The sequence below is a fragment of the Carcharhinus amblyrhynchos genome, unplaced genomic scaffold, assembly GCF_965287045.1.
Source record: "Carcharhinus amblyrhynchos unplaced genomic scaffold, sCarAmb.v2.hapA scaffold_925, whole genome shotgun sequence".
NCBI classification, from domain to species: Eukaryota; Metazoa; Chordata; class Chondrichthyes; order Carcharhiniformes; family Carcharhinidae; genus Carcharhinus; species Carcharhinus amblyrhynchos.
In genome coordinates, this window is record NW_027650665.1 from 4,665 (window position 1) to 31,418 (window position 26,754).

General features: G+C 49.6%; 1 protein-coding gene and 1 long non-coding RNA gene across 6 annotated transcripts; one reads left to right on the forward strand and one right to left on the reverse strand.

The window, feature by feature from the left end:
• Positions 1-26,679, reverse strand: LOC145340317 (uncharacterized). Of its 5 annotated transcripts, XR_013886237.1 has the most exons (6): positions 26,574-26,660; positions 18,480-18,566; positions 16,679-16,750; positions 2,040-2,071; positions 911-971; positions 1-299 (listed from the first exon to the last, which is right to left on the reverse strand). It is a non-coding gene; the product is annotated as an uncharacterized LOC145340317 (long non-coding RNA). The 5 variants fall into 5 exon arrangements; XR_013886238.1 differs by lacking the exons at positions 16,679-16,750; positions 18,480-18,566 and having other exon boundaries at positions 26,574-26,646; XR_013886235.1 differs by lacking the exons at positions 16,679-16,750; positions 18,480-18,566; positions 26,574-26,660 and adding an exon at positions 4,561-4,907 and having other exon boundaries at positions 1-304.
• Positions 6,182-21,685, forward strand: LOC145340316 (organic solute transporter subunit alpha). The gene is made up of 7 exons (XM_080184767.1): positions 6,182-6,251; positions 12,557-12,708; positions 13,576-13,649; positions 15,936-16,091; positions 16,672-16,783; positions 19,641-19,893; positions 20,977-21,685. Exons 1-7 carry the CDS (start codon positions 6,182-6,184, stop codon positions 21,441-21,443), a joined length of 1,284 nt encoding a protein of 427 aa, XP_080040893.1. The 3' UTR covers positions 21,444-21,685.
• Positions 26,680-26,754: the final 75 nt, after the last annotated feature.

Consider the following 26,754-nt stretch of genomic DNA (forward strand, 5'->3'; position numbering starts at 1 on the left):
GTCACCGGGTGGGGGGATTTCGCGCACACAGAACCACGCGTGGATTTGAATTTAGATTTGATTTATTATTGTCACGCTGTCGCCCTTTGAAATGATGCTGAGACGTATCAGATTGTTTGGAAGACATTGCCCAGTTTATTGGAGATGTTCAGACAGGGGCAGAGCTCAGAGCTCTCTCACTCCAATCAATCGCACGATGTTGGAAAACGCTTCCGTCGTCTCCTGCACGACCCCAGCAGGATTTCCAAGGCCATCTTCAGAAAACTCTGCAAGTTCCCGTTACGTGGTCTTTGGCTGCTCTGTCCTCAGGAAGAACAAGAAGAGATTTAACGTTGGAATGACGTAGGGAGAGAGAGATAAACACCCGGACCCAGAAAGAGATAAACACCCGGGTACAGACATAAGTAAACACCCGGGTACAGAGAGAGAGAGATAAACATCCAGCTACAGAGAGAGAGATAAACACCCAGGTACAAAGAGAGAGAGAGATATAAACACCCAGGTACACAGAGAGATAAACACCCGGGTACAGCGAGAGATAAGTAAACACCTGGGTACACAGAGAGAGAGATAAACACCTGGGTACATAGTGAGAGAGATAAACACCCGGGTACAGAGAGAGAGAGAGATAAACACCCAGGTACACAGATGAAACAGAGATAAACACCTGGGTACACAGATAAACACTGGGGTACAGAGAGAGAGAGAGAGATAAACACCAGGGTACAGAGAGAGAGATAAACACCCGGGTACAGAGAGAGAGAGAGATAAACACCTGGGTACAGAGAGATAAACACCCAGGTACAGAGAGAGAGAGATAAACACCCGGGTACAGTGAAAAAAAGAACAACAGATTGTGGGTGTTTTCAGTTTGATTTCTGGGCGATGTGTGTATTTCAAGTCTGTTCACCTCCTTGTTTCTTTGTTTCCCCTTTTTGCTCCCCTTTTTTAGGCTGTTCCTTCGGAGCCGGCTGCAAAATAGATAATATATCCACAATCACAGATTCAAGAGTAAAGCTCCCTCTACACTGTCCCCCCCCATCAAACACTCCCAGGACAGGTACAGCACGGGGTTAGATACAGAGTAAAGCTCCCTCTACACTGTCCCCCATCAAACACTCCCAGGACAGGTACAGCACGGGGTTAGATACAGAGTAAAGCTCCCTCTACACTGTCTCCCCCATCAAACACTCCCAGGACAGGTACAGCACGGGGTTAGATACAGAGTAAAGCTCCCTCTACACTGTCCCCCCATCAAACACTCCCAGGACAGGTACAGCACGGGGTTAGATACAGAGTAAAGCTCCCTCTACACTGTCTCCCCCATCAAACACTCCCAGGACAGGTACAGCACGGGGTTAGATACAGAGTAAAGCTCCCTCTACACTGTCCCCATCAAACACTGCCAGGACAGGTACAGCACGGGGTTAGATACAGAGTAAAGCTCCCTCTACACTGTCCCCCATCAAACACTCCCAGGACAGGTACAGCATGGGGTTAGATACAGAGTAAAGCTGCCTCTACACTGTCCTCCATCAAACACTCCCAGGACAGGTACAGCACGGGGTTAGATACAGAGTAAAGCTCCCTCTACACTGTCCCCCCATCAAACACTCCCAGGACAGGTACAGCACGGGGTTAGATACAGAGTAAAGCTCCCTCTACACTGTCTCCCCCATCAAACACTCCCAGGACAGGTACAGCACGGGGTTAGATACAGAGTAAAGCTCCCTCTACACTGTCCCCCCATCAAACACTCCCAGGACAGGTACAGCACGGGGTTAGATACAGAGTAAAGCTCCCTCTACACTGTCCCCCCATCAAACACTCCCAGGACAGATGTTAAGTGTTGATATATATTGTAAAAAGTCTGACAACACCAGGTTTAAACCTTGTGTTGTCAGACTTTTTACTGTGTTTACCCCAGTCCAACGCTGGCATATCCACATCTTGATATATATTGACAGGAAGTTTGTCCCTCTCCAGCCCTCCCGAGCCACACGGCTACCCAGACTCACAGCTCCAGCTTGGTAACGTACCTTAGTGGAGGATTTCTTGTCGGATTTATTTCCTAGGAGATAACGGAGAGGAAATAACAATGTGCAGATCTTAAAGACAAAGGGAGTGTTTGTTTCTGAGGTTTGCGGCCGTTTGCTGTGGTCAGAATTATTATCTCACAATCCGTAACTGTCCAAAATACTGGATTGTGTTCAGGGAGATGTTTCCAAATGACCTGTATGTTCTGTAGAAACATCGAAACTGGAGGGAGGGAGGAGGCCATTCAGCCCTTCGAGCCTGCTCCACCATTCATTACAGTCATGGCTGATCATTGAATTTGGGCAGTTTGGAGGCACTGTGGTTAGCACTGCTGCCTCGCAGCACCAGGGATCCAAGTTCCATTCTGGTCTCGGCTCACTGTCTGTGTGGAGTTTTCACGTTCTCCCTGTGTCTGTGCTGGGTTTCCTCTGGGTGGTGCCGGTTCCTCCCATAGTCCAAAGGTGTGCGGGTTAGGCGGATAGGCCATGCTAAATTGTCGCTTAGTGTCAGGGGAACTAGCAGGGTAAATGCATGGGGTTACGGGAGGAGGTTCTGGGTGGGATTGTAGTCAGGGCAGACGCAATGGGCCGAATGGCCTCCTGCACCGTTGGGATTCTATAAATATCCTGATTCCCCCCCTCTCCCAACACCCCCCATATCCCTCGATCCCTTTAGCCCCAAGAGCAATATCTAATTTCTTCCTGAAATCACACAACGTTTTGGCCTCAACTACTTTCTGTGGGAGTGAATTCCACACATTCCCCACCCTCTGGGTGAAGAAATTTCTCCTCACCTCAGTTCTAAAAGGTTTCCCCCTTATCCTCAAACTCTGACCCCTAGTTCTGGACTCCCCCCACCATCGGGAACATTCTTTCTGAATCTACCCTGGCTAACCCTGTTAGAATTTTATAAGTTTCTATCAGATCCCCTCTCACTCTTCTAAACTCCAGTGAATATAATCCTAACCCACTCAGTCTCTCCTCATATGACAGACCTGCCATCCCAGGAATCAGCCTGGTAAACCTTCGCTGTGCTCCCTCTATAGCAAGGACATCCTTCCTCAGATAAGTGCTCCAAAACTGTACACAATACTCCAGGTGTGGCCTCACCAAGGCCCTGTACAATTGCAGTAAAACATCCCTATCCCTGTACTCCAATCCTCTCACTATGAAGGCCAACATACCATTTCCCTTCTTTACTGCCTGCTGTACCTGCACGCTTACTTTCACCGACTGATACACGAGGACTCCAAGGTCTCGCTGAGTATCCGCCTCTCTCAATTTACACCAAATAATAATCTGTCTTCCTATTATTGCTCCCAAAGTGGATAACCTCACATTTATCCACATTATACTGCATCTGCCATGCAGATACCCACACACTCAACCTGTCCAAATCACACTGAAGCTTCTCTGTATCCCCCTCACAGCTCACCCTCCCACCCAACTTTGTATCAACTGCAAATTTGGAGATAATACATTCAGTTCCCTCTTCCAAATCATTCATATATAATGTGAACACTTGGGGTCCCAGCACAGATCCCTGCTGAACCTCACTAGTTACTGACTGCTGATCATAAACATTGACAAAAAAATCTTTGGACTGTGGAAGGAAGCCCATGCAGACACAGGGAGCATGTGCTGACTCTGTACAAACAGTGACCCAAGCCAGGAATTGAACCCAGATCCTTGGTGCTGTGAGGCAGCAGTGCTAACCACTGTGCCATGATATCACCTAGTAAGAGAGAGAGATTTAGGGAGGGTTGGAGAGGCGGGAGGAGGTTACAAAGAAAGGGAAGAAATTTGGCATGTCAGCTACGACTCTCACCAACTTTTACAGATGCCCCATAGAAAGCATTCTTTCTGGTTGTATCACAGCTCGGTCTGGGCTCCTGCTCTGCCCAAGACCGCAAGGAACTACAAAAGGTCGTGAATTTAGCCCAGTCCATCACACAAACCAGCCTCCCATCCATTGACTCTGTCTACACTTCCCGCTGCCTCGGGGAAAAGCAGCCGGTATAATTAAGGATCCCACACACCCCGGACATTCTCTCTTCCACCTTCTTCCGTCGGGAAAAAGATACAAAAGTCTGAGGTCCCGTACCGACCGACTCAAGAACAGCTTCTTCCCTGCTGCTGTCAGACTTTTGAATGGACCTACCTCGCATTAAGTTGATCTTTCTCTACACCCTCGCTGTGACTGTAACACTACATTCTGCACCCTCTCCTTTCCTTCTCTATGAATGGTATGCTTTGGCTGTATAGCGCACAGGAAACAATACTTTTCACTGTATCCCAACACATGGGACAATAATAAATCAAATCAAAAATCTGATCCTTGCTGATTGAATCCCTGCAGCGAGAGAATTTGTCTCAGCGCCGATGCCCCTGGTAGCCTGGTGTTGACAGAAGCTGGATAAGGAGTCCTGTGGGAGGGCTGTTGGGGTGGGGGGAGAGGTTGCTCGCTGCCAGAGGCAGGCTCTCGCTCCCTCATCCTCCACCCGGTTTGTGAAGCTGTTTTCACCTTTCGCTCCCGGCATCTCGATCAGGCTTGCTGTGCTCCAGATTCAACTGCAGGCGGCTTTCTCACTGATTGGTCCCGGACCCCCCTCCATGGGGAATTTATTGGGACGGTGCTCTGTAAGCGGAACTCTCCGGAAAGCAGGAGACTGCCTGACGAAGAGAGATGTCCACAGCCCTGCCACCCCTCCCACCGACACGCTGGACAATGTGTTCTGCCGAGTCGGCAGCGGGCTCGCCTGGGGTGGGGTGACGGTCGGTTGGGGGTCAGTGCTGACGGCACAGTGGCTTCCCTGCTGGATAATCCCTGCTTTATCCCCGTAAATCCCACTCTGAAAGGCTGCATCGCTCGCTCCATTGTCCCCAGTCCCAGAGGCCAGATTCCTGACCTTTAACCTTTCACCTGCTCTCCACACATTGACGCAGGTCATGGGGGGGGTTCAGGAACCACTCCAAAACCTCCTCCAGCCCCCGACACCCCCTCCCTATCTCTGTAACCTCCTCCAGTCCCTACACCCCCTCCCTATCTCTGTAACCTCCTCCAGCCCCCTACACCCCCCCATCTCTGTAACCTCCTCCAGCCCCTACACCCCTCCCTATCTCTGTAACCTCCTCCAGCCCCCTACACCCCCTCCCTATCTCTGTAACCTCCTCCAGCCCCTACACCCCCCATCTCTGTAACCTCCTCCAGCCCTACACCCCTCCCTATCTCTGTAACCTCCTCCAGCCCCCTACATCCCCTCCCTATCTCTGTAACCTCCTCCAGCCCCTACACCCCCTCCCTATCTCTGTAACCTCCTCCAGCCCCTACACCCCCTCCCTATCTCTGTAACCTCCTCCAGCCCCTACACCCCTCCCTATCTCTGTAACCCCCTCCAGCCCCTACACCCCTCCCTATCTCTGTAACCCCCTCCAGCCCCCTACATCCCCTCCCTATCTCTGTAACCTCCTCCAGCCCCCTACACCCCTCCCTATCTCTGTAACCTCCTCCAGCCCCCTACACCCCTCCCTATCTCTGTAACCTCCTCCAGCCCCTACACCCCTCCCTATCTCTGTAACCCCCTCCAGCCCCTACACCCCTCCCTATCTCTGTAACCTCCTCCAGCCCCTACACCCCCTCCCTATCTCTGTAACCTCCTCCAGCCCCTACACACCCTCCCTATCTCTGTAACCTCCTCCCGCCCTCCTCCATAGGGTGCTAAATTCTCCCTCAATGTACCTGAACAGTTACCCGAGTGTGGCCACTAGGGGATTTTCACCCTAACTTCATTGCAGTGTTAATGTAAGCCTCGCCGTTGTGGGGTGGGGGGAGGTGAGTGTGGATCCGGGAGGGATCAGGTGAATTCTGACACCTTCTCTCTGCCCCGATCGCTCTCGCTGTGGAGGGTGGAGTGTCCCTTTAAGGATTGTCCAGGGGGTGGGGGAGTGGGGGTGGGGTTACCTGAAGCTGCTCAAAGATCAAGGTCCCCGGTGCAGTCCCGTGCCTGTTACCTGGGCAGGTCCCAGTGATTGGCCAATCACACCGGGACGGGGTTCACCCTCGCTGCCAGTGTCCAAACCAGAGAGATTCGGAATCTGCCCCTGGCGCTGCCCCCCCCCCCCCCTCCCCATCACCCCACCCCAACATGAACTCCCAATCCATCAACTGCTCCCTCTCGGATAGTGAAATTCCCATTTCCGGAGACTTCTTCAGAGGTAGGCGCCATTCGCGATAATTCCAGCTCTCCCACACTCCAGGAAGAGGGTCATTGCCTCGGGGAGGGGAGGGTGAGGGGGAGGGAGATTTACCCAGAACGGTGCCCGGGTTGAGGGGGGTGCGGGGGAGCGAGGGGATTCACTCCGTGTTGGAGAGAGAGAGACCGGGAGAAGTTGGGATTGTTCTGGAGTGGGGAAGGTTAAGGGGGAGATTGAATTGAGGCAGTCACTATCCCGAGGGGGCCTCAATCGAGTGAGTGAGGACAGAGTGTTGCCCAGCGACAGGAGGAGGGGGGACCAGAGAGTGAGGGAGGGGGAGACACAGAGTGAAGAGAATCGGAGTGGGGGGGGAGATGGGGAGAATTTTATTGAGACGGTGAGTTGTTGTGATCTGGAAGGTGCTGCCTGAGAGGGAGCAGATTCACCGTCAGAAAGGGGGGAGAGACTGGGGGGGGGGGGAATTCATTCAACATTTACACCCCCTCCCTATCTCTGTAACCCCCTCCCTATCTCTGTAACCCCCTCCAGCCCCTACAACCCCTCCCTATCTCTGTAACCTCCTCCAACCCCCTACACCCCCTCCCTATCTCTGTAACCTCCTCCAGCCCCCTACACCCCCTCCCTATCTCTGTAACCCCCTCCAGCCCCTACAACCCCTCCCCTATCTCTGTAACCCCCTCCAACCCCCTACACCCCCTCCCCTATCTCTGTAACCTCCTCCAGCCCCTACACCCCCCTCCCATTTCTGTAACCTCCTCCAGCCCCTACAACCCCTCCCTATCTCTGTAACCTCCTCCAGCCCCTACATCCCCTCCGCAAGTGCGAGGTGGTCCACTTTGGTAGGAAGAATGGTAGGAAGGACTATTACTTACGTGGAGAAAAACTGCAGCAGGCGACGGTGCAGAGGGACCTCGGGGTCCTTGTGCATCAGTCGCAAAAACCAGCCTGCAGGGTGCAGCAGGTGGTCAGGAAGGCGAATGGGATGCTGGCCTTCATAGCGAGGGGGATTGAATATAAAAGTAGGAGGTCTTGCTGCAGCTGTATAGGGCATTGGTGAGGCCGCAGCTGGAGTACTGTGTGCAGTTTTGGTCGCTGCACTTACGCAAGGATATTTTGGCCTTGGAGGGAGTGCAGAGGAGGTTTACTAGGCTGATACCGGAGTTGAGGGGATTGAGCTATGAGGATAGGTTGAATAAACTAGGCTTGTACTCGTTAGAGTTTAGAAGAATGAGGGGAGATCTCATTGAGACGTATAAGATGATGAATGGGATGGATAGGATAGAGGTGGAGAGACTCTTCCCCGCTCAGAAAGGACAGTAGGACTAGGGGGCACAGCCTCAAGATAAAGGGGGGGTGGTTTAGAACGGAGTTGAGGAGGAACTTCTTCACTCAAAGGGTGGTGAATCTCTGGAATTCTCTGCCCGTTGAAGTGGTGGAGGCTGCCTCGCTAAATATATTTAAGACGCGGGTTGATGGGTTTTTGATAAGAGAGGGGATTAAGGGTTATGGGAGAAAGCGGGAAAGTGGAACTGAGCCACGACAGATCAGCCATGATCTTATTGAATGGCGGGGCAGGCTCGAAGGGCTAGATGGCCTACTCCTGCTCCTATTTCTTATGTTCTTATGCATCTCTGTAACCTCCTCCAGCCCCTACACCCCCTCCCTATCTCTGTAACCTCCTCCAGCCCCTACACCCCCTCCCTATCTCTGTAACCTCCTCCAGCCCCTATACCCCCTCCCTATCTCTGTAACCTCCTCCAGCCCACTATCAACATCCTGGGGGTTACCATCACTGAATCCCCCCACTATCAACATCCTGGGGGTTACCATCACTGAATCCCCCCCACTATCAACATCCTGGGGGTTACCATCACTGAATCCCCCCCACTATCAACATCCTGGGGGTTACCATCACTGAATCCCCCCCACTATCAACATCCTGGGGGTTACCATCACTGAATCCCCCCCACTATCAACATCCTGGGGGTTACCATCACTGAATCCCCCCCCACTATCAACATCCTGGGGGTGACCATCACTGAATCCCCCCCACTATCAACATCCTGGGGGTTAGCATTGACCAGAAACTGAACTGGGACCCAGCCACATAAACACAGTGGCTCCCAGAGCAGGTCAGAGACTGGGAATCCTGTGGAGAGTAACTCAGCTCCTGACTCCCCCCAGAGCCTGTCCACCATCTACAAGGACACAAGTCAGGAGTGTGATGGGATACTCCCCACTTGCCTGGATGGGAGCAGCTCCAACAACACTCGAGAAGCTCGACACCATCCAGGACAAAGCAGCCCCGCTCGATCGACACACTAACCACAAACACTCACTCCCTCCACCCCCGACACACAGTAACAGCCGTGTGTACCATCTACAAGATGCACTGCAGCGACTCACCGAGGCTCCTTAGGCAGCACCTTCCAAGTTTAGCGGGAGGCGATGGCCCAGTGGGATTATCACTAGATTATTAATCCAGAAACTCAGTGAATGTTCTGGGGACCCGGGTTCGAATCCCACCACGGCAGATGGTGGAATTTAAATTCAATAAAAAATATCTGGAATTAAGAATCTCCTGATGGCCCATTGTCGGAAAAACCCATCTGGTTCCTTTAGGGAAGGAAATCTGCCGTCCTTACCCCGGTCTGACCTACATGTGACTCCAGAGACACAGCAATGTGGGTGACTCTCAACTGCCCTCCAAGGGGCAACTAGGGATGGGTAATAAATACTGACCCAGCCAGCGACACCCAGGTCCCAGGGATGGATTAAAAAAACCACCTCTACCATCTAGAAGGACAAGGGCAGCAGATACCTGGGAACACCCCCCACCTGGAGGTTCCCCTCCGACTCACACACCATCCCGACTGGGAAATATATCAGCCGTTCCTTCACTGTGGCTGGCGTCAAAATTGTGGAAGTCCCTCCCTAACAGCGCAGTGGGTGTACCTACACCACACAGGGACTGTAGTGGGTTCACCCTTCTCAAGGGGGAAACTGATTGGATTTGATTTGATTTATTATTGTCACATGTATTGGAATACAGTGAAGAGTATTGTTTCCTGTGCGCTATACAGACAAAGCATACCGTTCATCGCGTTCAGAGAGAAGAAGGGAAGGAGAGAGTGCAGAATGTAGTGTTACAGTCACAGCGAGGGTGTAGAGAAAGATCAGCTTAATGCGAGGTAGGTTCATTCAAAAGTCTGACAGCAGCAGGGAAGAAGCTGTTCTTGAGTCGGTCGGTACGGGACCTCAGAGTTTTGTATCTTTTTCCCGATGGAAGAAGGTGGAAGAGAGAATGTCCGGGGTGTGTGGGATCCTTAATTATACTGGCTGCTTTTCCCCATGGCAGCGGGAAGTGTAGACAGAGTCAATGGATGGGAGGCTGGTTTGTGTGATGGATTGGGCTACATTCACCACCCTTTTGTAGTTCCTTGCGGTCTTGGGCAGAGCAGGATCCCAGACCAAGCTGTGATACAACCAGAAAGAATGCTTTCTATGGGGCATCTGTAAAAGTTGGTGAGAGTCGTGGCGGACATGCCAAATTTCCTTAGTCTTCTGAGAAAGTAGAGGCGTTGGTGGGGCTTTCTTAACTATAGTGTCAGCATGGGGGGACCAGGACAGGTTGTTGGTGATGTGGACACCTAAAAACTTGAAGCCTTTGACCCTTTCTACTCCATCCCCGTTGATGTAGACAGGGGCATGTTCTCCTTTACACTTCCTGAAGTCGATGACAATCTCAGTTTTGTTGACATTGAGGGAGAGATTATTGTTGCTGCCCCGGTTCACCAGATTCTCGATCTCATTCCTGTACTCTGTCTCGTCATCGTTTGAGATCTGACCCACTACGGTGGGGTCATCAGTGAATGTGCATGTTATTGGAGTCTCCCCTTACCCCATCACTCTCATGTGGCAGGAAGGGCAACTCCCTCCTTCTGGACTCCTCCACACTGCTCATGTTAAGGCAGGGGTGGGGGAGATCACTGATTCTTTATTGGAACCGTATCGGGGTGTGCTGCCTGCCTACTGACCTGGGCTGCCCTCTCTTCCCAGTGGGATGATCTTTATTTTAGAGGGAATAGGGAAGTCTTGCTAAAACTGTAGATGGCTAGTTAGCCCACACTTGGAATACAGTTTGTGTCTCCTTGTCCAAGGAAGGATCTACTGGCATTGGAGGCAATCCAGAGAAGGTTCACTCAGTCAACCCCGGGTAGGGAGGGATTTTCTCATGAGGAGAGGTTGAGGTTGAGTAGGTTGAGCCTGTACTCACTGGAGTTTAGAAGAATGAGAGGCGGCCTTATTGAGACATATCAGATTCTCAGGGTGGGGTGGTGGGCAGGGTGACAGGATGGGAGCCGAGAGGCTGTTTCCCCTGCGTGGGAGAGTCTGGGACCAGACTCTATGTTGGATTCCCGGAGGGGGGGAGGTGACAGGATGGGTGCCAAGAGGCTGTTTCCCTCCTTTGTGGACACCCTCACAATCTTGTGAGTGCCCACTGGTATTGTCCCCTCAGTGGTCACGGGCATTCGGTCTCTGATCCTCGGGTAAGCATTCTCCAAGGCAGCCTTCACAACACGCCACAGCGCAGAGTCGCTGAGCAGAGACTGATAGCCAAGTTCTGCACACATGAGGACGGTCTCAACCGGGATCTTGGGTTCATGTCGCACTATCTGTAACCCCCATGACTTGTCTGAACTTGCAACATCACACTGTCTGGAGACAATACACATCTCTTTAATCTGTGCTTAATGCTGTCCCCACTCCCATTGTCTGTACCTTTAAGACTTGATTACCTGTAAAGACTCGCATTCCAACCATTATTTTGTAAATGGAGTTTGTGTTTCTATATGCCCTGTTTGTGAACACAACTCCCACATATCTGACAAAGGGGCAGTGCTCTGAAAGCTCGTGGCTTTTGCTACCAAATAAACCTGTTGGACTTTAACCTGGTGTTGTCAGACTTCTTACTGTGTTTACCCCAGTCCAACACCGGCATCTCCACATCATTGTCCTCTCACCCAGCTAGGGCCAGAACTGCCATCAAATTGAGTACTCTCTCCTGGTCCATTCCTGAGTCTCCAAACCAACTCTTGCCAGTCCCCGTGGAGCTTCCCTCTGCTCTGATTACATAACCATTCCCCGCCCCCCCGACCCATTCCCTGCCTATGACACCACCAGGTCCCCACTGTGGCCTAGCAAACTCCCAGATTCCCCCTGCCCATTGTGCTGTCATAGAATTCCTACAGTACAGAAGGAGGCCATTCGCCCATCGAGCCTCCATTCATAACAATCCCACCCAAGCCCTATCCCCATAAATGGATTTACCCTAGCTAGTCCCCCTGACACTCAGGGGCAATTTACCATGGCCAATCAACTAACCTATACATCTTTTTGGACTGTGGGAAGAAACCAGAGCACCTGGAGGAAACCCACACAGACATGGGGAGAATGTGCAGACTCCACACAGACAGTGACCCAAGCCTGGAATCGAACCCAGGTCCCTGGCGTTGTGAGACAGCAATGCTAACCAAGGTGCCATCTCTATGTGCAGAGTATTTCAAAAATAGTAAGAGTTTAGCATGTGTCAATGTACAGAGGGACCTGGGTTTCCTCATCCATAAGACACTGAAGGTTAGTGTTCAGGTGCAGTAAGCTTTTCGGAAGGTCCTTTATCGGAAGAAGATTTGTGGACTGGGGTAGTGAGATCTTGCTTCACAGGATTGTTACGGTGCACAGGCTGGCCATTCAGCCCAATGTTCCCATGCTGTCTCTCCAAATGAGCATCGTGACTTTGTTCCATTCTGCTGCCTTTTCCCTGTACCCCTGTACATTGTTCCTATTCAAATAATTATCTGATGCTTCCTGAATGCCTCAATTGAAGCTGCCTCCACTACAACACCAGTGGAACATTCCAGAATCTTACCACTCACTGGGTGAGAATGTTTTCCTCACACATCACTTTCACTGAACTCTCATTCTCGATCCCTTCCAAGCAGGAACAGTTTCTCCATCTCTATTTGTGCAGCCCCCACCCCCCCCCCACCCCCCCGTGAAATTGATGATCTTGATTGAATCTCCTTCTTCTCTCCGAGGAGAACAGTCACAACCTCTCCAATCTCTCTGCACTACTGAAGTTTCTCATCCCTTCTGTCCTCTTTCCAATGTGTTCACATCCTTCCAATAGGGTGGTGTCCAGAACTGTCTGCAACAGTCCAGCTGAGGTCTAACCCGTGTTTCGTTCTGTTTGACTCCAGTGGTCTTGAAGATTCTAACAGAATTTTTCACACTCTCTGTTCCAGCAATCAGATCTGAGCTCTGGATTTTCATCATTCCCGCTGGACTGACATTGGTTATCCTCATTGTCTTCCTGGAAGAGATGGGTTTTTTCTTCCGGAATATCAGGAGTGCGAAACGGAGACGTCTAAACCTCTGGATCTTGGGAATCTATCCGGTGAGACTCTCATTCATTCCACCATCTAAACCAGACAACCCCCAAATGCTAAGCATTGCAAAATCATCAAATTCCAAATACTAAAGTCCACCCAAAGATAAATGGCTAAACCTCCCCAACAATCAGTTCCAAAATCCCCAACAGTCAGCCCCAAACATCCTCAACAATCAACCCCAAACATCCCCAACAGTCAACCCCAAACATCCCCAACAATTAGCCCCAAACATCCCCAACAATTAGCCCCAAACATCGCCAACAATCAAGCCCAAACATCCCCAACAATCAACCTCAAACATCCCCAACAATCAATCCCAAACAGCCCCAACAATCAATCCCAAAATCCCCAACAATCAATCATAAACCTTCAGACTCCAACTCGCCAACTCTCAAACTTCTAAAGTTCCTAACTCCCAACCTCGTTCGGTCTCATGGCCCTCGGTCTCCCCAGCCTTGGTCCCCCCACCTGCAAAGTCCTCCCCTCCATCTCCACTACCTCAGTCAGACTCTTTCAGTCTCCCCTCAGCCCTCCAGTCCACCTCAGTCTCCCTTCCCTCAGTATAACATTCCTCACTCTCTCTTTCCCTGAAGTAGGGTGGGATCCACCCAGTTAGGATCCCAAACAATCAATTCCCTCTCCCAGCTGAGGATCCTATGTAGTAGATCCCCTCTCCCCAACTCAGGATCCTACGGAGTGGATCCCCCCTCCCAGCTCAGGATCCCCGTAGTGGGTCCCCTGGGCAGGTTCAGGCTTGGTGATATGACTGTGGTATCAGGTGTATAGGATACTAAATACTCTGGCTCATCTGCAGTAGCTCAGAGAGTTGGGGCAGTTTCTGGTGAGGAAACTCTGTCTGTTTCTGTTTGCAGGTTTTTGCTGTGACCTCTCTGATTGGAATGTACATCCCCAGATCTGCTTCCCTCTGCAGCTTCGTCGCTTCAATGTGAGTGTTCCAGTAAAATAAATCCCAGCGGGACACTGCTCACCCAATCCCCTTCCCGTTCACTCCCACTGTACACAATCCCAATCCCCTTCCCGTTCACTCCCACTGTACACAATCCCAATCCCCTTCCCGTTCACTCCCACTGTACACAATCCCAATCCCCTTCCCGTTCACTCCCACTGTACACAATCCCAATACCTAAACCCCTTCCTGTTCACTCCCACTGTACACAATCCCAATCCCCTTCCTGTTCACTCCCACTGTACACAATCCCAATCCCCTTCCCGTTCACTCCCACTGTACACAATCCCAATCCCTAAACCCCTTCCTGTTCACTCCCACTGTACACAATCCCAATCCCCTTCCCGTTCACTCCCACTGTACACAATCCCAATCCCTAAACCCCTTCCCGTTCACTCCCACTGTACACAATCCCAATCCCTAAACCCCTTCCTGTTCACTCCCACTGTACACAATCCCAATCCCCTTCCCGTTCACTCCCACTGTACACAATCCCAATCCCAAACCCCTTCCTGTTCACTCCCACTGTACACAATCCCAATCCCAAACCCCTTCCCGTTCACTCCCACTGTACACAATCCCAATCCCAAACCCCTTCCCGTTCACTCCCATTGTACACAATCCCAATCCCTAAACCCCTTCCAGTTCACTCCCACTGTACACAATCCCAATCCCAAATCCCTTCCCGTTCACTCCCACTGTACACAATCCCAATTCCAATCTCCTTCCCGTTCACTCCCACTGTACACAATCCCAATGGACCCAAACCCCTTCCTGTTCACTTCCATCATACACAAACCCAATCCTAAACCCCTTCCCATTCACTCCCACTGTAACAATCCTAATGGACTCAATCTACTTCCCGTTCACTCCCCCTGTACACAATCCCTAAACCAAAGCCCTTCTCATTCACTCCCATTCAATGTGTGGCATGGTGGCGTAGTGGTTAGCACTGCTGCCTCACAGCACCAGTGACCAGGGCTCAATGCCCGTCTTGGGTCACTGTCTGTGTGGAGTTTACACATTCTCCCCGTGTCTGTGTGGGTTTCCTCCGGGTGCTCCGGTTTCCTCCCACAGTCTGAAAGACGTGCTGGTTAGGGTGCATTGGCCGTGCTAAATTCTCCCTCAGTGTAACCCAGACAGGCACCGGAGTGTGACGACTAACGAATTTTCACAGTAACTTCATTGCAGTGTTAATGTAAGCCTACTTATGACAATAAGAAATGAACTTTAAAACATTAACTGTACACAATCCAATGGAGCCAAACCCCTTTGAGGAGTTAATCTATCCACTCATTAAGATTACATCATATATACACACAGATATTTATCACTTGTACATGTTATATCATCTGTCGCAGCAATATCTAACCTTGGTTAGGCCACATTTGGAGTATTGTGTGCAGTTCTGGGCACCACACTACCAGAAGGATGGGTAAGTTTTGGAGAGAGTGTAAAGAAGGTTCACCAGGATGTTGTCTGGTCTCGAGGGTATTGGGTATGAGGAGAGGCTGAATAAACTAGGATTGTTTTCACTGGAAAGACGGAGGCTGAGGGGGGACCTGGTCTACAAAATGATGAGAGGCACAGACAGGGTGAATAGTCAGAGGCTTTTCCCCCAGGGTGGAAGTGTCAATTACACGGGGGGGGGGGGGGGGGGGGGGCACAGGTTCAAGGTGAGAGGGGGAGAGTTTAAGGGAGATGTGCGGGGGGAAGTTTCTCACACAGAGAGGGGTGGGTGCCTGGAACGCGCTGCCAGAGGAGGGGGTGGAAGCAGGAACATTGAGAAAACTGAAGTCATAACCTTCAATATTTCTGAAGATGTTGTTCCCTACTCCTCCTGAACCATTATCTAAACTGAGCTGGACTGAGGGTTACATGACTAGGGAGGGCTGGGTACATGGATAGGGAGGGAATCCAGGAATACAGACTGAGTAAGGACAGGGGGGGTTTTAGATTAGTTAGGGCAGGCTTGGAGGGGCTGAAGGCCTGTTCCTGGGCTGGACTTTTCTCTGTTCTGCTGTATCTATGAGCAGTTGTCTATCCAGCTGCTTTGTTCCTTGTTCTGATGGGTCGAATGGGTTGAGTGAATGGTTTCTCTGGGATTGCTTCAACAAGAGTTTTCACACAGCTTTCTGTGTGTGAGTGAGAGACAGCTCACAGCTTGTGCGATTTTTAAACTGTGTAATTATTAATCCTTTCAATCCCAATGTCTAACTTTCCACACTCTTGTATTCATTCCCCCGGACTCTCTCTGTTTCTCAGCTACCATTCCATCACTCTGTGGAAATTCCTGGGGCTGATCACTGACCTGTTTGGGGGGAAGGTGCGGATGTTGCAGCAATTATCTGGACAACAGGTTCCCCCCAACCCATTCCCCTGTTGTTGCTGCTGCTGTTTCCCAATGATCTCCACTAACCGGTGAGTGACTGGATAGAGAGGGACTGAGAGAGTGAGAGGGAGTGAGTAACAGAGAGAGAGAGAGAGAGAGAGAGAGACTGAGAGGGGCAAAGAGAGGGAGTGAGGGACAGAGAGAGAGAGACTGAGGGAGGGACAGAGAGAGAATGAGAGACTGAGGGAGGGACAGAGAGAGAGTGAGAGACTGAGAGGGACTGAGAGTGAGGGAGGGAGAGGGAATGAGGGACAGAGAGAGAGTGAGACTGAGAGAGGGACAGAGAGTGAGACAGAGGGGCAGAGAAAGGGAGTGAGGGACAAAGAGAGAGAGAAAGAGAGAGGGGGATAGAGAGAGGGAGGGAAGAAGAGGGTCACAGAGAGAGAGAGAGAATGAGTAAAAGATAGAGAGAGAGAGACAGATTGACAGAGGCAGTGAGAGAGATAGAGAGAGAGAGTTGGGGTGAATAAATGAGTGTGAATGATGGAGGAATGGATAAGGGTTTGCATAGTGGATGAGCTCAGGCAGTGATGGAGCTGGGAGACGGCAGGGGAGGTGAGTCTGTAGAAATATAATGTCATTAACACAATCTCGCTTCCCTTTCCTGAGTCTGAACCTGCAATGGATGACAGCAGCTGTGTTCCAGCTATCGGTCGTCAGGACGATTCTCTTCTTCGTCTTATTGGTGCTGTGGACCGATGAGAAGTACGATTACGGAGATGTGAGTATTGCCACAAACCCACAACACAGACCAACAACCCCAAACAGATTCCACTAAACACCAGGACAGGTACAGCACGGGGTTAGATACAGAGTAAAGCTCCCTCTACACTGTCCCCCCATCAAACACTCTCAGGACAGGTACAGCACGGGGTTAGATACAGAGTAAAGCTCCCTCTACACTGTCCCCCCATCAAACACTCCCAGGACAGGTACAGCACGGGGTTAGATACAGAGTAAAGCTCCCTCTACACTGTCCCCCATCAAACACTCCCAGGACAGGTACAGCACAGGGTTAGATACAGAGTAAAGCTCCCTCTACACTGTCCCCCATCAAACACTCCCAGGACAGGTACAGCACAGGGTTAGATACAGAGTAAAGCTCCCTCTACACTGTCCCCCATCAAACTCTCCCAGGACAGGTACAGCACGGGGTTAGATACAGAGTAAAGCTCCCTCTACACTGTCCCCCCATCAAACACTCCCAGGACAGGTACAGCACGGGGTTAGATACAGAGTAAAGCTCCCTCTACACTGTCCCCCATCAAACACTCTCAGGACAGGTACAGCACGGGGTTAGATACAGAGTAAAGCTCCCTCTACACTGTCCCCCCATCAAACACTCCCAGGACAGGTACAGCACGGGGTTAGATACAGAGTAAAGCTCCCTCTACACTGTCCCCCCATCAAACACTCCCAGGACAGGTACAGCACGGGGTTAGATACAGAGTAAAGCTCCCTCTACACTGTCCCCATCAAACACTTCCAGGACAGGTACAGCACGGGGTTAGATACAGAGTAAAGCTCCCTCTACACTGTCCCCCCCATCAAACACTCCCAGGACAGGTACAGCACGGGGTTAGATACAGAGTAAAGCTCCCTCTACACTGTCCCCCCATCAAACACTCCCAGGACAGATACAGCACGGGGTTAGATACAGAGTAAAGCTCCCTCTACACTGTCCCCCCCATCAAACACTCCCAGGACAGATACAGCACGGGGTTAGATACAGAGTAAAGCTCCCTCTACACTGTCCCCCCCATCAAACACTCCCAGGACAGGTACAGCACGGGGTTAGATACAGAGTAAAGCTCCCTCTACACTGTCCCCCCATCAAACACTCCCAGGACAGGTACAGCACGGGGTTAGATACAGAGTAAAGCACCCTCTACACTGTCCCCATCAAACACTCCCAGGACAGGTACAGCACGGGGTTAGATACAGAGTAAAGCTCCCTCTACACTGTCCCCCCATCAAACACTCCCAGGACAGATACAGCACAGGGTTAGATACAGAGTAAAGCTCCCTCTACACTGTCCCCCATCAAACACTCCCAGGACAGGTACAGCACGGGGTTAGATACAGAGTAAAGCACCCTCTATACTGTCCCCATCAAACACTCCCAGGACAGGTACAGCACGGGGTTAGATACAGAGTAAAGCTCCCTCTACACTGTCCCCCATCAAACACTCCCAGGACAGGTACAGCATGGGGTTAGATACAGAGTAAAGCTCCCTCTGCACTGTCCCCCATCAAACACTCCCAGGACAGGTACAGCATGGGGTTAGATACAGAGTAAAGCTCCCTCTACACTGTCCCCCCATCAAACAGTCCCAGGACAGGTACAGCACGGGGTTAGATACAGAGTAAAGCTCCCTCTACACTGTCCCCATTAAGTTTGCACATTCTCACCGTACCTGCATGGGTTTCCTCCAGGTTCTCCAGTTTCCTTCCACAGTCTGAAAGATGTGTCGGTTAGTTGGTTTGGCCATGATAAATTGTCCCTATTGTCACAGGGATTAGGAGACCATAAGACATAGGAACAGAATTAATCCTCTTGGCCCATCGAGTCTGCTCCCCCATTCAATCATGGCTGATATTTTTCTCATCCCCGTTCTCCTGCCTTTTCCACATAACCCCTGATCCTCTTATTAATCAAGAACCTATATACCTCTGTCTTAAAGACACTCAATGACCCGGCCTCCACAGCCTCCTGTGTCAATGAGTTGCCCACATTCCCCACTCTCTGGCTGAAGAAATTCCTCCCCATCTCTGTTTTAAAGAGCGACCCTTCACTCTGAGCTTCTGTCCTTGAGTTCTCGTCTCTCCCACTAATGGAAACATCCTCTCCACGTCCACTCTATCCAGGGCCTCGCAGTATCCTGTAAGTTTCAATAAGATCCCCCCCTCATCCTTCTAAACTCCATCGAGTACAGACCCAGAGTCCTCAACCTCTCCTCATATGACAAACCCTTCATTCCAGGGATCATTCTTGTGAACCTCCTCTGGACCCATTCCAAGGCCAACACATCCTTCCTTAGATACGGGGCCCAAAACTGCTCACAATACTCCAAATGGGGTCTGACCAGAGCCTTATACAGTCTCAGAAGTCCATCCCTACTCTTGTATTCTAGCCCCCTCGACATGAATGCTAACTGTAGGGTAAATACATGGGGCGGGGTGGGGGAATGGTTGGGAGGGGGGATGGAGATTACAGGGATAGGATTGTTGTCACTGCAGGCTCAATGGGCCAAATGGCCTCATTCTGCACTGGGGATTCTATGATACTGAAGAAAGTGGAAGAGAGAATGTCCGGGGTACATGGGGTCCTTAATTATACCGGCTGCTTTTCCCGAGGCAGCGGGAAGTATAGACAGAGTCAATGGATGGGAAGCTGGTGTGCGACCCTTTTGTAGTTCCTTGCAGTCTTGGACAGAGCAGGAGCCCAGACCAAGCTGTGATACAACCAGAAAGGATGCTTTCTATGGGGCATCTGTTGGTGGGACTGAGATGGAAAGTGGGCTTTCGGGGTCCTAGTGGGTAGAAAGCTGATGTTGCCATTTCTCCATCTTTGGCAGGTTGCCTTCATCAACCCTAACTCTTACGTTAATATCATCATTGGAGTGTCCACTTTCCTCTCCTTCTACGGTTACCTCTTGTATTACAAAGCCACTAAGAACTCGCTCCATGGCTACAGTCTCCAGGGAAAGTTCATCTGTATCATCGTGGTCTTGGTGCTGTTTGGATTGCAGAGTGGTATCCTGGAGACCATGGGGGCTCTCAAAGTGATCCCCTGTTCCCCCCCCTTCTCTGTCGCCATGCGCTCACAGAGTAAGTCTCAATGCCAGTGCTGAGTGTAATGTTTAAGAAAGCTAGGCTGCGGATTGGGCAATGATTGGAGGGGGAGATGGACAGGGTGTGGGGTGGACCTGCCTCATCATCACCACCCCCCAGAGCAACATGTCTGGAAAGACCTGGTGGTATAAAGTCATCTGATGCCAGGCAAGAGTGAGAAATATGTGAGGCAAGAGATTGCTCATGTCAACTCCTACAATCTCGACACAAAGTGACCTTGAACTGAATCCCCTTTACCCATCACTTCCCTGTATTCACTGATCTGCACTGGCTCATGATCCAGCAACCCCTCAATTCTTAAAACTCCCATCCTTGTTTTCACATCCCCTCAACCCCACCCTATCTGTGCATGATGTCCCCAACTCTCCGAGATCCCTGCACTCCTCCAATTCCGCCCTCCTGCCCATCTCTCAATTTCAATCCACTGTTACCAGTCATGTTTTCAGCTGCCCTAACCTGAGAAATTCCTCGTAAAGGTCTCCACCTCGCTCTCTCACTCCTCCTCCTTTAATCCAACCCTTTTGACCAATCATTTAACCACCAATCCCTAATATTTCCTTTTATGCCTCTGGGGCAGATTTTGATTGGTAATTGCTCCCTTTTGAACGTAGTTCATCACAGGAGTTATTTGGCGATATCCAAAAAGAAATGCTTACAGACGATCAAACTAACTCTTTTCCCCAGCGTAATTAGCAGATTTGCCTGATTTTCCTACAAGAATATTGCATTGTTAGTTGGTTTGGATAGATTTGTGATTGGACTGAGTTTAGTTTTGTTGAGACGGGTTGGGTCAGGTTAGGGTTGGGTTGAGTTGAGTTGAGTTGGGTTGGGGGTTGGGTTGAGGTGGGTTGGATTGGGTCAGGTTGAACTGGGTTGGATTGTTGGGTTGTGTGAAGCTGATCTCAATTGGAATGTATTGAGTTACTTGCATGGGTTTCAAGTGAGCTGTGTCCTTGACTGAATGGACTGTAGTCTGTAAAAGGAGTGATCTGAGAGACCTAAAACACTTACCCTGTTTCCCATTCCAGCTGTAACTCTCTGCTTCTGTGTCCCTCACAGTCATTTTTAATTACGCTGTCATTGTGGAGATGTTCTTCATCAGCATGTTGGCTCGTTACTGTTTCCGGAAAGTGGAGCCATATGAAAGCCCAGGTGATGAGGTGACCAAACACAAATCCATTCAAACAGATAACACTGAGTTTGGCAGCAATAACTGTGGTTTCTTTGACTCTGATGGGCTGTCGCTGGGATTGAGCCCAGGTTGTAACAGTGACACAGAGGACACCCTGTGCAGGATTGAACATGCCCCCTTGGATAGGTTTGACTTCAAGATGGATAAGCGACAGCTTGTGGACAGTTGTTTCGTCTCTGTGCCTCTGAACGAAAAGAAAGATTCCTCAAATAAACTGAGCACTGCTTGGAATGAATCCTGTTTTCATAACCCTGGAGTTAGTGACATGAACAATGTTCAGGTGAAGGCACAGATTAACTATCAGGATCCCTGTAAAGATGTGACTATGGTCTAAAGCTTCTGCCCAATCTAACATTTATATACACAATGGCCACCGTGGGGCTGTATTCCCTGTCTACTATCCACGAGGACACAAGTCAGGAATGTGATGGAATACTCTCCGCTTGCCTGAACGGGTGCAGTTCCAACAACACTCGAGAGGCTCGACACCATCCAGGACCAAGCAGCCTGCTTGATTGCTTTCCCTTCCGCAAACATTCAATCCCTCCATCACTGACGCACAGTCGCAGCTGTCTGCACCATCTCAGGTACACTGCAGGAACTCACCAAGGCTCCTGAGACACCACCTTCCAAACCCATAATCATTAGAAGTAGAAGGGCAGGAACTACCTGGGAGTACATCACCTGGAGGTTCTCCTACGCTGTCACTCGCTACGCTGACTTGGAAACATATCAGCCGTTCCTTCACTGTTGCTGGGTCAAAGTTCTGGAATTCCCTCTCTAACAGCATCATGGGTCTCTCGGAGGTGTAGACAGACCTCAGTGATTAACACAGTTGCCTCTCAGTGCCAGCAACCTGGGTTTGGTTTCTAGCTTGGGTCACCAGATGTGTGGAGTTTGCACATTCTCCCCATGTCTGTGTGGGTCTCCTCCGGGTGCTCCTGTTTCCTCACACAGTCCAAAAGACACGCTGGTTAGGTGGATTGGCCATGCTAAATTGTCCATCAGCGTCCAAAGATATGCAAATTAGATGGATTGGCCATGTTAAATTGCCCCTTCATGTCCAAAGATGTTTAAATTAGATGATTAGCCATGGGAAAAGTGTGGGGTTAATGGGTGGGGGCCTGGGCAAGATGCTTTTTCGGAGAGTCGGTGCCAACCCGATGGGCCAAATGGCCTCCTTCTACACTGTAGGGATTCTATGGATTCTGTAGATACTGCAGCTGTTCAGGAAGGCAGCTCACCACCACCATCTGAAGGGTAATATGAGACGAGTAATAAATGCTGGCCTAGCCAACGATGCCCACCTACCTTGAATTAATTTTTAAAAGATTAATTTAAAAATCATTGTATATTTCTGTCAGTTGAGGATGAGAAGTATTCCCAGAATGAAGCTGGAATTTTCACCTGTGACTCCGTTGAACTGCAATCTAAAATTGACAGACAGTTTGGCAATGTGTCAGGAGATATCTGGAATCCTGGGAATTATTTCAGTCAAGGTCACACGTGAAAACACACCACGCAATGCCACACGATCAACCAATCAGGGCCCTTCCCTTAGTAGATCCTCAAGGAACTCTGGGTCCAGTGACATTGACACAACGCCACATTATCTGTTTGAATTCGCTGGAAGACACTTGCAGTTTCAAAAACAGCCCATGGAGGTAAATTTTATTAAATTTAATGAGAAAAAGATCTTTCACTGAGAGTTGTGGATATCTGGAGTGCACTGTGATGATGCTGTGCCTTTAAGAAATGTATCTTTAATCACGTTTCTCTCAGGGTTTTTGTTGGCACTGTGTGGTCTGTAACCAGTGTCCTCTAATTGTACTGAAGCAATATAATGGATATCATGTTTATTTTTAATCTGGTCCTAATGCAGTGTCCTGGGGTTTTATGGTCCTTTTGGAATAGTTGGGTGGAGAATGATTTGACAGGTCAGGTGTTGTCTGGGGACAGTTTTTCCACAAAAGAGTCCATGTTTTTAGTTTCACTTTTCTCAGATGCTGTTTGGAGTTGAGACAGAAAGCAGTATCTCTTGTTTTCCCCTCTCTCTGGGGTTGGACATTCTGTTATCCGCTGGCCCTGGTGGCAGGAGGCAGTGTGTCTCTAACTCTCTTTCTCCAGAGGCTTTTTGGAAAGCTCCAGGTCTGGGAAACCTCAGAGACCTAATCCAACATTCCAATAATACATTCACAGCAGGTGTAAAAAAACTGCAAAATCCAGCATGATGTGGCATACTCGCTTTCTGTGCCAAGTCTAGAGTGGGTTGAGTGTTTATGAGATGTTGCCTTGGAACAACAGAGATAGCTAGCTCTTAAAGTGTATACTGTATCATACTTGAAGCTTATAATTGGTAAAAGTTATGCTAATTCTTTTTTTTATTCATTTGTGGGACGTGGGCATCGCTGGTTGGGCCAGTATTTATTGCCCATCCCTCACTACCCTTGTCCAGAGGGCAGCTGAGGGTCAACCACATTGCTGTGGTTCTGTAGTCACATGAAGGTCAGACCAGGTAAGGACGGGAGATTTCTTTCCCTAATGGACATTACTGAACTAGATGGGCTTTTCTGACAATCGACAATGGTTTCATGATGATTAGTAGATTCTTAATTCCAGATATTTTTTATTGAATTCAAATTCCACCATCTGCCGTGGCGGGATTCAGACCCAGGTCCCCAGAACATTAGCTGAGTTTCTGGATTACCAGTCTAACAATGATACCACTACACCATCGCTTTCCCGCTAATTCTTTTTATTATGTTCTAACTGTATTTATAAACTCTTATGTTTATTCTTAAATAAACTTGGTTTGGTAAAAGCTTCCTGGTAGATCACTTGAATCATACCCAGAGTGAAACACTTTATGCTCACCCTAATGCCACAGTCAAATGTGAAATTTAGCATCTAGGCTAACTTCATTAAACACCTTGGGCAGAGGGATCTGGGTATCTTAGTTCATGAATCACAGAAAGTCGGTGTGCAGGTGCAACATGTAATAAAAAAGGCAAATGGGATGTTGGTATTTATTGCAAAGGGACTGGGATATAAAAGTGTTGTTGTAATTGTACAGGGTGTTGGTGAAACCACATCTGGGATATTGTGTCCAGTTGTGGTCTCTTTATTTGAGGAAGGATGTGGTGGCATTGGAGGCAGTTCAGAGGAGGTTAACAACTGTCCTTTAGAGGAGGAAATCTGCTGTTCTTACCTAGTCTGGCTTACATGTGACTGCAGAACCATCGCAATGTGGTTAACTCTCAACTGCTCTCTGAAATGGCCTAGCAAACCAACTAGGGATGGGCAATAAATGCTGGCCCAGCCAGTGATGCCCATGTCCCGCGAGTGAATTTAAAAAAGAGCTTAGAGGAGGTTCACCAGATTGATCCCGGGGATGAAAGGGTTGACGCATGAGGAGAGATTAAACAGTTTGGGCTTGTACTCACTGGAGTTTAGAAGGATGAGAAGGGATCTGATCGAGGAAAATAAAACATTAAAAGGGATTGATAAAATAAATGTGGACCAAATGTTTCCTGTTACGGGGCAATCTGGAACCAGAGATCACAGGGATAGGGTGAGAGGCAGTAGATTTAACACTAAGAGGAGGAGGAACTATTTGCAGAGGGTGGTGCATGTGTGGAACTCGCTGTCCCAGAGCATGGTGGAGTCTGAATCATTGAACAGATTCAAGAAGGAGATAAACTTATTTCTAACAAAAAAAAGGGATAAGGGGATATGGGGAACAGGTGGGGAGGTGGATTTGAGACCAGGGAGAGATCAGCCATGGTCTGATTGAATGGCGGAGCAGGCTGGAAGGGCTGGATCTGCCGACTTCTGCTCCTAATTCCTATGCCCTGGGGAAATGGTGAGAGTGATCAGTAAATTTACAGACATTTCCCAGTGGGCAAAAGGATGGCAAGTGCCAGCGAAAGCTCACATACAAACATAACACTCAGCAAAAGTAACGGGTTCAAGCTGAATCAGCCATCAACAGTAAGTTCAGATAGAAATGGGAAATGAAAACTCTCCAAACTTTGCCAGGATGTTTCAGAACTAATTTTGTATTCAAGGGGGAGAGGAGAGAAAGAGATTATGGAGGAACGGCAGGGGGTTATAGAGCACTGTGAGCATCTTTCTGAAAAGCAGCCCACAATGCCAGAGTGTGTAAGGGATCGTTACAGTAACTTCACTGCAGTGTTAATGTAAGCCAACTTATCACAATGATAAGTAAAGACAACAAATGAAATCTGACCCACTATGGCGGTGTCATCAGCAAACTGGAAATGGATTTGGAGTGAAATTTGTCTGAATTTGCTGAAAAAAAGGGAAAAGGCTGGAAAAGGCTCTGTGACTGGATCCTGAACTTCCAAACTCAGAGAGCACAATCAGTAAGGATAGGCAACTACACCTCCTCCACGATCATCCTCAACACCGGTGCCCCACAAGGCTGTGTTCTCAGCCCCCTACACCTCTTACTGTGCGGCCAAATTCCCCTCCAATTTGATCAAGTTTGCTGACGACACCACCGTAGTGGGTCGGATCTCAAACAATGACGAGACAGAGTACAGGAATGAGACAGAGAATCTGGTGAACCGGGGCAGCAACAATAATCTCTCCCTCAATGTCAACAAAACAAAGGAGATTGTCATCGACTTCAGGAAGTGTAAAGGAGAACATGCCCCTGTCTACATCAACGGGGACGAAGTAGAAAGGATCGAGAGCTTCAGGTTTTTTAGGTTCCCAGATCACCAACACCCTGTCCTGATCCCCCCCCATGCTGACACTATAGTTAAGAAAGCCCCACCAACACCTCTACTTTCTCAGGAGACTAAGGAAATTTGACATGTCCGCTACGACTCTCACCAACTTTTACAGATGCCCCATAGAAAGCATTCTTTCTGGTTGGATCACAGCTCGGTCTGGGCTCCTGCTCTGCCCAAGATCGCAAGGAACTACAAAAGGGTGGTGAATGTAGCCCAATCCATCACACAAACCAGCCTCCCATCCATTGACTCTGTCTACACTTCCCGCTGCCTCGGGGAAAAGCAGCCAGTATAATTAAGGACCCCACACACCCCGGACATTCTCTCTTCCACCTTCTTCCGTCGGGAAAAAGATACAAAAGTCTGAGGTCCCGTACCGACCGACTCAAGAACAGCTTCTTCCCTGCTGCTGTCAGACTTTTGAATGGACCTACCTCACATTAAGCTGATCTTTCTCTACACCCTCGCTGTGACTGTAACACTACATTCTGCACCCTCTCCTTTCCTTCTCTATGAACGGTATGCTTTCTCTGTACAGCGCGAGAAACAATACTTTTCACTGTATCCCAACACATGGTGACAATAATAAATCAGATCAAATAAATAGACATTTTACAGTTTAAAAAACAGCCCACAGGGTTAAATTTCATTAATAAATTGTAAATAGTTGACATTCCTTCCTCCCTCCCCTGCCCCCCCTTTACCCTCAGCACAGGTCCAATTAGCAGCAAATTGAGTCAGGCTTCAAGTGAGGAGATCGGTAACCAAGGCCGCACTCCCCCTTAGCAACCGGGATGGGCGGCATGTCAGGCGAAGCATCCGTTTCCGGTAAGGGCAGGAGCCAGGGCGGGGAGGGCTGATGCCTGAGAGGGGAGGGGAGGCGGC